The sequence below is a fragment of the Scomber japonicus genome, chromosome 15 (assembly GCF_027409825.1).
Source record: "Scomber japonicus isolate fScoJap1 chromosome 15, fScoJap1.pri, whole genome shotgun sequence".
In the NCBI taxonomy this organism is placed as follows: Eukaryota; Metazoa; Chordata; class Actinopteri; order Scombriformes; family Scombridae; genus Scomber; species Scomber japonicus.
Genome location: NC_070592.1, coordinates 15,903,361 through 15,916,304, shown reverse-complemented (window position 1 = coordinate 15,916,304; position 12,944 = coordinate 15,903,361). Strand labels below are relative to the sequence as shown.

The window sequence follows — 12,944 nt, the reverse complement described above, 5'->3', positions numbered from 1 at the left end:
GACAGCATGTTCCATTTTTTTGGTGACAAAATGCATATATCAGTGACTTGAGTGCTAGAAAACAACACATCTGTGCTTTTTAGAAACTCCATGAACCCCCAAAATAGATAAAGAGAAGAGAAAGAAAGAAAGATAATGTAGAGTCTGATTGTTTCATGTAGTGGACACCCCTCAAGGTTTGACCTGTGGGGAGGCTAAGGTAGAGGGTTATCAAGAGCAGCAAATCCAAACCTGTAGTGTTTCAGTATCTTATTCAAGGATACTTCTCACTGGCTGTGGAAAAAATATACAGCAGGTAACCATGAACACACTGTGAGTGACACCTAAATGACAAGGAAGAGATGATGCTCAAATACTCTATTCATATGTGACCTAAGTTCCATCAAACTGTTATTCTCAATTTGTGCTTGTTCCTCCTCACATCTTGTTAGATGCTCAACACCACCTCTTGCTGTCTAAGGAAGTGCAATGTCAGTGCTGGCTGTCAGAAACACTTGGGAGAGTCTTTTTTGGGGGATCATCAACAGGTAAATGATGTGATACTGAAACTGGGAACTACATGGTGTTAACTCTATTTTTCTCATCCAGAAAGAACTAGACTCCATTGTCTGTCTTCATTGCAATAAACAATCAAACTGTGTATATTTAGTGCATCTTTTCTCTTGTAGGTTAGAGTTTAAATTTAATAGAGTTTAATAATAGCATTGCTACCCATAATATTTTCCTGAGGATCTGTGTCTGAAGTACTGAGAGCGGCTCCTCAGTGCAGTGGAAGACGCAAATCCTGAGACACCCTTGATTTAAAATGTCAGGCACAGTGGAATCAATGACTCAGATGTGACTACTTTACATGCACAGCAAGGCAAATCCAGTCTCTCTCAGACACATAAAATGTTTGTATATGTGAATCTAGAGGCCGTCATGTTAATTTGGCTCAGAAACCTTCTTGATGTAACCAAAACAAATACACATAACATGTAAGAAAATATTTGCATTTTCTTTTTTGCTATTAGTAATATGATTGACACACCTTCACAGAATGATCAGCACCACTGGTTAAATTAGCAGAGGGTCCTGCATGCACTTTATTGCAACATAGTTTGTCCAGTGACACTTAAAGGGATGATGTCCCTGGTTCTTGCATATTGGTTTGCACATTCATTGCAACAAACAGTTCAGCAGAATAATTAACCCAAAATGATCTTAGCACTAGTATCAGCTTTCTCCCGCTGAGTGTGTTTACATGCAATGTGTTTCATACATACTCAAATTCTTGATATCCTGCTAATGGAGAAATACACAAGTTAAAAGGATATTTTGAAAGATCAGATCTTAAATACACATGTCTCAGTAGTCTGGCTTTCTTAATCCCATTTCACAAAATTGTGTAGGATTTATCCAGGAAGTTACATTAACTAGAACAGGATATTTAGTCATGCCCATACATTGAATGTATTATGTGTTTGTAGCATGTAAACACACTTGCTGTAGGATTAAGTTAATTGGAGTGCTGTCATGCCTTTGGGAGAATGTTTCAAGTCAAATTTGAGTTTATTGTAATCACAATCTGCAGGAAACTAACAGCTTTCTGACAGCAGATATCCTGAGAGAAGCAGATTGTGTGATGGTGTTAAAGTGTTTGTGTACGTCTTCCCTTATCATCCCACTATTGCACATTTAGACTCAGTGTAACACTGGTACAATGCATTTTATGCAGTCTGTGTAAGTGTTTGTGCACATGTGAACCCCCATCCCATCCACTAAGCAAACATATGACTGGACTGCTGCGTGACACGGATGAAGGTGGTTCTCCTGCTCAACTCTTTGAGCTTGGCAGCACCCACATAGGTGCAGGTGGAGCGGAGGCCCCCCAACACGTCCAGAATGGTGGCCTCCACATCTCCTCTGTAGGGAACCTCCACTGTCCTGCCCTCAGATGCCCTGAGCATAGGATTAAAAAATAATAATACTACAGATAAACTAGCAACATAAAACAGAAATCATTCCAATTGATAACATTTACAATATTTATATTTAAAAACTTGTCATAGTTAAGTATCTCCTAAAATCAGCCACTCACCTATACTCAGCAACTCCACCGACATATTTCTTCATGGCTGTGTCAGAGCTCATGCCATAAAAGAGTTTGACCTTCTTGCCATTCTTCTCTATGACCTCCCCAGTGCACTGGTCGTGGCCTGCAAGCATTCCTCCCATCATCACAAAGTCGGCCCCAGCACCTGTGGAGGCAAATAAGGAGACGCAAAGCTGAATATGCACAACCACATATGACTCAATACAGTATGTGACTTATGTCAGTATGAAAAGAACAAAAATGGAGGGTGGAATACTCACCAAAGGCCTTAGCTACATCTCCTGGACAACTGCAGCCACCATCCTGAACAAACAGATAGATAGTATTACATGGTGCATTGAGGACTGAGGATACCCTCTACTGGCTACCATGGTATTATTATTGTCAATACTGTATTCAAAAAACAGAACCTTTAAGCAACTTTAAGCATCATTTTGTTGAATCTTCCTGCAGTACGGTATTAATATAAATATTGTTCACTCACTTCACTGTGTTTAAGCAGATAAACATCTTACCTCAAACCTCAGAAACCATTATTACTCAATCATGTTGATCTACACTACAGATTATGTAAGGATCTCTGGTTAATATTTGTATGTTAGTTCCTGTACATGACTGACTTCACATGAAACAATCAAATGTTCTCTTTGAAGTGCAAAATAACTAAATGCAAACCATACTCATGTGCTTCTTTGTTTGTAATTTTTATAGTAATGTCCTACATATGTAGAGTATTTGCATGATAATCCACTACCTCCATATCTAACTTGACCACAGTTAGGCTAATCATTTATTTGTTGGACTGATGCCCACAAAACCCTTTGTGTGTTCCAATCTACACATGTATCTATGTTTTGTTCAGCGATGTGGACTTACAGAGATAATGTGTCCTTTGAGTCCATGGGCTGAATCTGCACATTCTATAACAGCACTGAGTTGTGGGTAGCCTACCCCTGTCTTGATCCTCGTCGTGCACACGGATCCTGTAACACACAGTTCACAGCGCACACTTCAGAAAGGTCAATCTTCATGTACCACCTCTGTCTGTGTTTAAATGTTGCTGCTGTAGCTACAGGAACCTGCTGTCTTTCAAATCTGGTTTCGTCTGGTCAAGTGTCTATTCTATAGTCAGCAAGCAGAGACACATCAGTTCACACAATTTCATATAAGTAGCCAATGTAAATGATTGCCTATTAAGAGATTTAGAAACCAATAAAAGAAGTGTGCAGTAAAGGTCACCAGGATCCACAGTTGCAATTTTAAAATGGTTTGCTAAATAGAGTTCTGTTGCATAAACACAGGCTAATCTGCTTGTAAAAAAACCCTGAGAGTTGTATTTCAAATCCTGCAAGCAGAACACGCAGTTAATGGTGCCGTAGAATAACAATAAACATACACTAAATGTACAGGCACTTTATGAGTCCATTAACTCATAAAGTGGCCCATATTTATTCAAAGGGAAGTCACTAGAAGGGGTCAAATAAAGGTAAAGGTTGTTATGGGGAATCTTGAAACTATGAGACTATGGATTGCCATTTGTGTGTATTTTTGTCATTGGGACAGTGGGGATAGAGTTCAAGGGCGGACCTTGACACTGTCACGAGGACTGCCCGTATTGCTACGATTGCCAGGGTTCTTTACCAGGTCGTGCTCTTGATTAAAGTCATTCCAGGTCTGAAAAGTGAAGCCAAAATGAAACCTGCATTCTCTCTAATAGCCTGCAGAGGGAGACTCCACTGACTCCAGTGTCGCTATTTCAGTGTGTTTACAGGTTATGAAAGATACATGTAAAATTTTAGGCACCTAAAAAAAGTCTTGTTTACAGTCGGTTATACTAAAAACCCTTTAAGGAGTCGGATGTTCAGTTTTTCTGGTAAGAACATTTTGAAGTAAGAATGATTTAATTGTTTTAAGTCAGGTTTGGTTAGCGAAAATTAGCATTAACGTTAGCATTAACAGCCGTTCATCATAGACTGTAAATATGCGCCATTCTAGTAACTAGCTTTAGGTTTAGCTCCACTCTCATATCCAAATCGGTCCAAAATGTGATCAATTCTGGCTCTAAAAATTCAATATGGCGACAGTCAAAATTTCAAACTCGAGATTTCAAAATCCACAAACCAAAGGTTGATTTCACAGTAGGTATTATTTTTATACAGTCTAAGATGTAAGATCTTTGAATTGTTATGGGGGAATCTTGAAACAGTGAAAGAGTAAAACTGTGCATAATGCTCATGCAACCAATATAGTGGTTGCCCAGTATAACTTAGTCCTCCTCTTAAGCGTAAGGCAGCTTTCATAGGACTATAAACAGTACCCGAGCCCCTATTTCACTGATTTGGTGGATCCGTAGTTAAAAGATGAAAACTGAGTGAAAAACTGAGTTGAAAAGAAACAGGACAACGTGGAGGAAAGGCCCTTCTTCTTCTTAAATCACCCATTTATTCATCACTGTTAGTGAAATCAAAATACATTTATGGTTTGGTAAAGGGACTAATAATAAAGGGATAGTTGAGTTAAAAAATTACCTGCTCCATAAGGGTCAGCATATGAACAGTATGTAAGGCTTAAGTGAAAACTACTAGAAGCAGTCAAACTTTGCTGTAACCTTCTTGGCTTTTGCATGTTTGCCTGACCTGTTTGTCTGCCTTCTCTCTCTCAACTGTGCAGTTTTTGTGCTGACTTTGAGGGAGCACACTCCTTAAACTATTCACTAACACACTCAGTCGCACCCACCCACCTGGCCCGATGCCCACTTTGATGATGTCAGCTCCGGAGAGGATGAGCTCCTCCACCATCTCTCCTGTTACCACGTTACCGGCCTGCAAGGAGACAATACTAAGATACAATACATCTACACAGTGTGCTAAACCACATGCTCAAACATCTCTCTTACCATGATGGTGTGTTTGGGGAACTTTTCTCTGACTGTCTTGACAAACTCGACAAAGTACTCAGAGTAGCCGTTGGCCACATCCAGACAGATGTACTTGAGGGCAGGGACGGCTTCCAAGATGGCACACAGCTTCTCCAGATCTGCTTTGCCACTGCCTGAGCTGGCCGCTACATGCTGTGGGGAAAGTCACAAGGCTGTACTTTAATGCCTTTTAGGAGACCCTTATAAATAATAGTGTAATAGTTTATAATGATAAAGAAGAACAACCTAAAACCTAAAAAGAAGACATTTTGTTACCTCTAAGCAATCTGGATGGTTAGCAGCAAAGTTTTTCCAGTCTTCTACAGAGTAGTGTTTATGAATGGCTGTGAAGAGGGTGTGCTAAAAAAAGAGAGCCAGTCAAGGAGAGAAAAGACAGGATATTGTTGGCAGCTTAATGGCATAACTTGAAGCAAATCCATAAACATAAAAATCCACATTTTTATTTTTGACTACTTCAGTTTCCTCTTTTCAGTTTTGTCTCAAAGTTTCTTCACATACAAGAAAACAACATGTTTTCAGCGTCATTCAGTTCATAAATATAAAGACACTTTTTTTGGCTAAGTCATGGGTGTTACAAGGAAAAGAAGTAGCATCCCAGATGCAAGTTTGTCCTAGAAGAAAACTTCTTCTAGGACAAACTTGCTTCTGCCCCCCCCCCCACACACACACACACACTCCCACCCCAAAGACTCACCACAGCATCCTGGTTTTTGTTTTGTAATTCTATCTCAAATACTTGCCAAGAAATCGCAGTGGAGGGACACATACAGAGATTTTTGGCAGGGACACACAAACAAAATGCACAAACACAGTGCTGCTTCTATTTATTTTTCATCCATTTAGTTGTTAACTCACTTTGCTGAGGACTTGTGCCATCTCAAATGTTCCTGTGGTGTCCATGTTGGCAGCGATGATGGGGATGCCAGAGTAGGTCTGTTTGGAGTTGCGGAATGTGAAGGTCCTCTGAAGGTCCACCTGAGGGTGAAGAGGAATTGGAAATTTGTAATCATTGCCTGTTGGGAAAAGTTGCCTGAATGACAATAATGACTTTCTCAGAAATGTGAGCAGCTCATGTGGCTCATGTTCTGTGTGGTCATTAGGGGAAGACACTGAATCATTTAGATTAGATAGCTAGCTTAGCCAGTGCTGCTGCATGTAATGTGATAAGCTACGTGAAATGAGCAGTGCTCATTGTGTCACATTAGCTGTGCCCTTTACAGGAAAGTATTTATCTGTACTCATGACGCAAGCCATGATTCTTTAAAACATAAATAAATAAATAAATCTGATTCCAATGAGTTTACATGAGTCAGTAACCACTGAACTGTCAGCTGCTCAGTATAAGTGGAGTTCACAGATTCAGACTTAAAAGCAACACAAGGTAACTTTTGAACTTTTGTCAACATTACATGAGAATTCAATATTTTAAGTGAATTGGAAATATATTACTGGAATTATGAGATGCATGAAAGATTGTTATCAGAGCCATCTTTATTAGCCAGGTTTAGTGGCTTTATGTACTTACACAAAACATAATAATCTATAAATATATTTACTATATATATATAAATCTATAATAAATCTATAATATATATAAAGAAGGATAAAAGTATTTCAGACATAATTCAGGCTATTAAAATGACTCCCTTTATTAAACAGTTTTTGGGCGTTTAATGCTTTTGTTGAGTATAGCAAAGAGATTTATTATACAAAGTTACTTCAGCTGCGATAACAGGCTAACAGCACAAAGTGTGCCATAACCTTCACAGAGAAATGCCTCTCAGCACAACAGCAAAAATGAGGCTATAACTCATAGGCGGTAGAAAGAGGAAAGCTGTGAGAGAAGTATGGGTAAGAAGGGAGGGAGGGAGGGAGGAGTTTCCAGTCTGGTGTATCAATTTTCTTGCTGCGGCAAATCAATAAAGGCCTCTTCTTAAAGCACACTGACTCAGCAGAGCTCACCAGTATATCATGACACATGTTTGACACATGCATCTAGTGTCCTAAATTATATAGTATTGCTGTGCGAAATATAATAGATATGCAGCCATCCAGTTTGAATAACTGAAATATATTTTTTGTCATCCACTATTTTTTTTTTTACATATAGCTGACTCAACAGGTGCAGCCCAGATCTGACTTTAGAGCATCTGTAAAAAGATTTGATGTAATCCACATTGAAGGGACATGTTTGTGTGGTGCATCAGTGCTTGAATATCTTCCATGGTGTTCAGACACACTTCCCTCCTCGACACAGCCTTGATGTTGGGTAAACTTAGTTATGGCAGGTGGGTTTCTGTTCATGCTAAATGCAGTGATAATTCAAACGGGAGCAGTTAGAATGTCAGCAGATGGATGCTTGTGGAGTGAAAGGCCATGGGATTTGGCTGCAGTGTATTGATTTGCTGCAATGAAATCATCTTGTGTAGATCAGAGGGCTCTGAAATAATTTATCATTTTAGATGTTTTGTTTGGGCTACATGAAAAACCAGGATATTTAACTCAAAAAGTCTGAATCAGTTAAGTCAAAGCAGGAAAAGAGGATTTGATAGTAAGAAAAAGTAGAATTGGTATTTACTACACTCAGTATACATCAGTGCATGCTGTCTGTGTTGGCAGTGTATATATATATATACATATCTTGTGTTATCCTGATGTCTGTGGTGTATGGAATGTACTCTGGTTGACTGTATCACACGGTCCTATTTTTAAACAGGTTTTCTGAGAAGTCTCCTGTGTCTCATGTTGCTTGCCATCTCTCAGTAGCCAGCCCTCAGCCACTTCCACCCCAAATCCAGTGCCATCACACCAATATCATGATTTTGGGTCGGTACCAGTACCCAATCTACTGACACATAGCAAAGTTGATGAAATTATAAGCGCAAAACAAGAAGGAGAGGGTTGTGTTGTCCTATGGAGCCAAATAAAGGATTGTGGGACATATCTTGGCCTATGTATCTTGCTTAAAATGATAATACTTGAGCAGATCAGATCAATTTAGATAAAAAAAAAACACTTCTCTCTTTTTCTTTTGTTGTTTTCTCTGTTATTGGCCAGTGTCTTGTCTGGTACAGACTGCCCTTGTTTTCTGTCACCTTTAAGAAGGTTACTCCACTGTTGCATGCTCATTCAGGCTAGTTCATTTTTTGCTCAGTGAAGTACAAAGGCAGTCCACACTTACTGGCTAATACTAAACAAGACAATTTGAAGAGGCATAAGTATTCACATAAATATTCTTATAAGATTATGGGGGTTAATGAATGTCACTGCTGTTGCTGTTCTGCTAGTAAACATATCCATTTTTCATTTTACATCATGTTGTATCTTTATCTTAAATCAATGTAGCAAACAGTGATAAGGCCCTGAAATGCTGTCCCCCCACCTGCCACCCTCATGTATAAATGGTTAACATATCAGTATTGCGTCACCCACCATAGAGGCGTAAACATAAGCATACTGCATTAATGCAAAACTGAACAGATTATACTCCTCCTGAGAGGTGCCCTAGTCTGATGGTTAATTTAACAGTAGCTGCAATACTTGGATCACATTATCAGAGTAGAAGCAATTAACAGCACCAACCTCTGAGCGGCTCTTCAGGCTGCTCCTCTTGGGTCTAAAGAGGACATCTTTAAAGTCCAGCTTAAGGTCTGCATCTACTCGAGGCATCTTGGATGCCCAGAACACTGATGACCAGGATGAGGATGATAAGTAGGCGATGGAGACTCCCTTGAGGAAAGCTGCAGCAGCAGTGGTGGTCGATGGTCCCAAGCTCCAACCACCAAACCCGAGCTTCCAGGCGGCCAGCGTATTTATAGCAAAGGGGGGCCCAGCCCAGCCCCAGCCCCCATGGCTTTATTTGGGCCTTGGCTCCCTCTCTCTCTTTACCCTTGTTCTCTCTATCCCCCTCTGCTCCCTTCTCCCTCCACTCCTCCAGCGTTTTCTCTCTCCCCCTTCTCCCTCTGCAGAGTGGCAGGAGCAGCAGTGGCCAAGCTGGCAGGCTGTCCCAGCTGCTGACGCATACACACAAACACACACACTTTTACACACACATACACAGACATGGTAGCACTGCAGTGGGTTGTGTGCTGCAGTGCTAAAGAGCACACCTGCTGTCCATTTGGGGCATTGCTCCCTAAGCTTTTGGCAGAAAGGACAGAGAGAGGGAGGGGCACAGCAAACAAAAAAAGAAGTTGTGACATGTGGAGATACAGAAGAGGAAAGATTAAAGCAGCAAAATAGTAGTGGTCTTCACTCACATCGCATTGACAATCAGACTAAAATGTAAAAAGTCATCAATTAGTGATAGCAGCATTATATAGTCATGGCAGGAAGTGTGAAGTCAGGGAGATAATGCATTGGGGTTTTTTGTACATTTGTTTGTCTATTCTATTTTCTTCTATTTGCTATCGTTTAAATTGCTAATGCATTAGTTGATGTATGTAGTATGTTGATCTATATGCATAGTAGTAGACTGAAATACTTTGGTTTAGTCTTACTCTAGAGTTTTACCCTTCAGCAACCATAACTCTGACACCTTTCTGTTGGATAAAGTCAAAAAATAGACGTAAATAGACCTAAAAAGAAAATCTGAAACTTTACACAATTACACAAATAGAGAACAGACAATAAAACAACAACAACAACAAAACAAAACAATAAATATATAAATACAACATTATTATATGCTGTGCATCATTTCACAGAAGAATCAGTCATGTGTATCAAAGGTCATAAGCAGGTTGAAGTCAGTGAAGCCAGTTCAAATTATTTAAGTATTAACTGTTTGTATTGAATACTGTACACTTAACTGTAACTCAAAATCAGACCACTAGATGTCAGCATAGTTGAAGAAAACAGCTGCTAAATAAAGACCACAGTGAGTTCCAGGGTCAAAACTCTTGTTAAAGTGTTTCCTGGCAACAAGACTTCCCTCTTGTGATATTTATGTGTCTATTTGTCACTGCCTTTATAGCACAGTTACACTGTTTCTAACTGGAGTTTCTTTGTGTTTGGTTCACACAGGAAGCTGTTATTCCTGAAAGCATGACATTTTTGAAAATTAACTTATTTTCCAGACTCTTATTTCCTGCAATGCAAATCTGTAACCAAAAAGTTACGTGTGGCATAGCAAACTGTCTTGAATGGACTGTAGTCATGATTGCACAGAGTTTACAGATGGCATAACTGTATGCATCATTAACATATAACTGATAAGATAAGAGTAATCCTCATCGATGGAGTAAAGCAGTTGCAATTGATATAAACCCACTGCACTTTAACCCCTAGTGCACGTAACACTGAACTGCATTGATAAGAAGGTACTGAATAATGGGCCCCCTGTTAAGGCAGTAAAACTGATAAGAAAAGAACATTTACTCAGTGTACTCCGTGTATCGTGTGTCAGTTCACGGGGTCACGACTGGAGTCTCAGGTGTTCATCTGAGTTATAGACTAATGCAGGAAGTAGGTTAAAGTGCAACCAGCAGTCATCGCTGTCTGTTCACATACATTTAGGATGAGCCACTCTCACTGTGGGAGCTAGTAGAAAGTATGTTGACCTCTATGTTTTTTGTGAATCTGCACTGGGCAGAAAAAACATTTTTATCTACTGTTACTGTTTTCTAAATAGCTGTACTAGGACTTGTAGTATTTCATTCAGACTTAAGACTAGATAGTTGATTATTTGATAAAGAAATACATACATAATACATAACATGCATACATAATACATAATTAAGTCCATCCCTTGTACTGAAGCTTACACTGCACCTCGCTGTCTGTGCGTATCTAAAAATAGAAAATTGAAAAACATGATTAATAAAAATTGCCTAAAACGTGTTTACATCTTTCAGGTATGCAGAGAACACGAGGCCAGAGCACCAGACTTCACTATAACAAGTGGAAGTGCAAGTGGATGTGTCAATGACGACACTTGAATTCTTTGCATGGAGAACATAGTGTAGCCTGGCGGGGTGTTTACACCAATCTAAAACTTCCATGAGAACACACAGGCATGTGTGCATGCATAAAATCAAACACACCAGACTGTCTCAATTTGTGACACAGCTATTGTCTATTGAAAGTGACACCACCACAACTCACATACAAACACATACCAGACTATCTCTGCCCTGTTTGCCCTCCTGGAAACTTATCTCAAACACATTTGGAGGAACATTTTTCCCCTGGCAGTGTGTGTCACTGGGCCAAGCAGATGTGAAAACCACATGGCAGTGGGAGGGTAAAGTTGGTGGAAATCTTTGATCTTCATTTCCTGGCATGAGTTAAAATGATAAGAACTTAAAAATTCCTTTTTGTTTTCTGCCTGAGTGTCTCAGGTAACGAAGATGAAGAGGAACCGCTTACTTCAGGGAATTATGCACCGCTATATGTTGTGAGATTTGAAGTGATGAATTCACATTTACATTTAGGAGACGAGCTACGCATGTGTGCTTCAATTCCTCTTTCTCTGTGGGCCCTGGCTTCTGTGTGGAGTACACTTTAACTACCATGAGTGTAAAAATAACAAGTTCAAACTACACAGAAGTAGGTCATAGGCCATTATGTGGGAACAAAACAGCATTCAGGTCTTCAGAAAGACAAAAGAGTTACACTTTATTTATCCTTTATTTAACCAGATGTTTAGCCGATTTAGAGCATGGATCTCTTTCACAAGGGAGACCCGGCCACAAAGGCAACAGCGCACTTCATAATATAAATCACAAGCTTAAAAAACAGTATACAAAACAACATGTAGAATGTATATGACGTCATTTAGGCTGTACCCTCTAGCTATCCAGTATTTACAAGTATAATATTTTTCTCCTTACCTCTAAAATGCTCAATTGTTACTCCCTTGTTCCCCATAGTCTTGTTTTCTTCCACTGTACTTCTAATTAAGTACATGGAACCAGCAAGCATTTGATACCTGATACCTGATTCATGCAACAAAATTGTAGTTCAAAGAAACTCAATATTCTGCTGCATCTTTTCATCCAGATGTGTACAGTGGCTCACAGTATTTTTAGACAAAGTATATTCAGACATATCTATATGTTCCGCTGATTAAAATACAACTGATAACGTTTTATTGACTATTGCTTTTTGCTACATCCACACTGGGAAAGGGAGATATACTATATAAAGATAGTACTGAATCTATCACCAGCTACTGATTTTTTAAAAGCACATTATGTTTTTGTTTTGTGATGCTACACTTTGTTTCAACAAATTATTAAAAAGGCTGTAAATGCCCCACATGTCAGAAATATTATATCATCATATTATATCAACAGGATTCAAGTGGAACATAAATATGCAACAGATTAAGCAAATCCAAACCATATTTTTTCAATGAGAACAGCTAAGCCATTTCACTTTTCCCTTCCTATTATTCTCTGACGTTGGCTCTACATGGCGCCACCCACTGCAAAATCTGCATTTTGTTGGAAATTTCTCAACAAGAGATTAATTGAGTTTTGTGTGGTGTTAGATATGTTTTGGATTAGTGGGATAAACAAAAAATAATATTTTCCATATTTGGAATAGTTTATGTCTCTGCAATCTTTCAATGTTTCAGTTGCTTTCTTAAGCAATATAGCGTAATAGCATAAGTTTATCCAGCTATTTCAAGCTTTCTTGACATGACTAATGGTTTTGTTGTTTTGCTTCAACCGCATGTCACTGGGTCAGGGCAAAGTAAGCACAGAAGACAGTTTGGCCCTGTTTGTTCCTGCATGTGCTTCCCTGAGAATCTGTGTCAGGGATGTAAACAAAAGAGTTATTGCCATTGGTCATGATCAAGATAACCCGTGCCTCTATTATGTCCACACCCTGTCCCATGTAAAACAGTCCTCCATTTTGGTTGAAGTTTAACTTTACAGTACTGTAGTACCACATCGCTCCTTA

General features: G+C 39.2%; 1 protein-coding gene across 1 annotated transcript; it reads right to left on the bottom strand.

The window, feature by feature from the left end:
- Positions 1-1,056: 1,056 nt before the first annotated feature.
- Positions 1,057-8,976, bottom strand: gmpr (guanosine monophosphate reductase). Its single transcript, XM_053334477.1, has 9 exons — positions 8,616-8,976; positions 5,889-6,008; positions 5,289-5,372; positions 4,992-5,165; positions 4,836-4,917; positions 2,972-3,078; positions 2,356-2,398; positions 2,081-2,240; positions 1,057-1,941 (listed from the first exon to the last, which is right to left on the bottom strand). Exons 1-9 carry the CDS (start codon positions 8,700-8,702, stop codon positions 1,761-1,763), a joined length of 1,038 nt encoding a protein of 345 aa, XP_053190452.1. The 5' UTR covers positions 8,703-8,976; the 3' UTR covers positions 1,057-1,760.
- Between the last annotated feature and the right edge of the window lie 3,968 nt (positions 8,977-12,944).

What these genes read in the sequence shown, in the direction of transcription:
- gmpr (XM_053334477.1), bottom strand. Translation starts at nt 8,702, where the DNA reads ATGCCTCGAGTAGATGCAGACCTTAAGCTGGACTTTAAAGATGTCCTC. An exon ending in GCCTGAAGAGCCGCTCAGAG is followed by an intron (nt 6,009 to 8,615) that starts GTTGGTGCTGTT and finishes CTTCACCCTCAG; the next exon opens with GTGGACCTTCAGAGGACCTT. An exon ending in ACCATCCAGATTGCTTAGAG is followed by an intron (nt 5,166 to 5,288) that starts GTAACAAAATGT and finishes CTTTCCCCACAG; the next exon opens with CATGTAGCGGCCAGCTCAGG.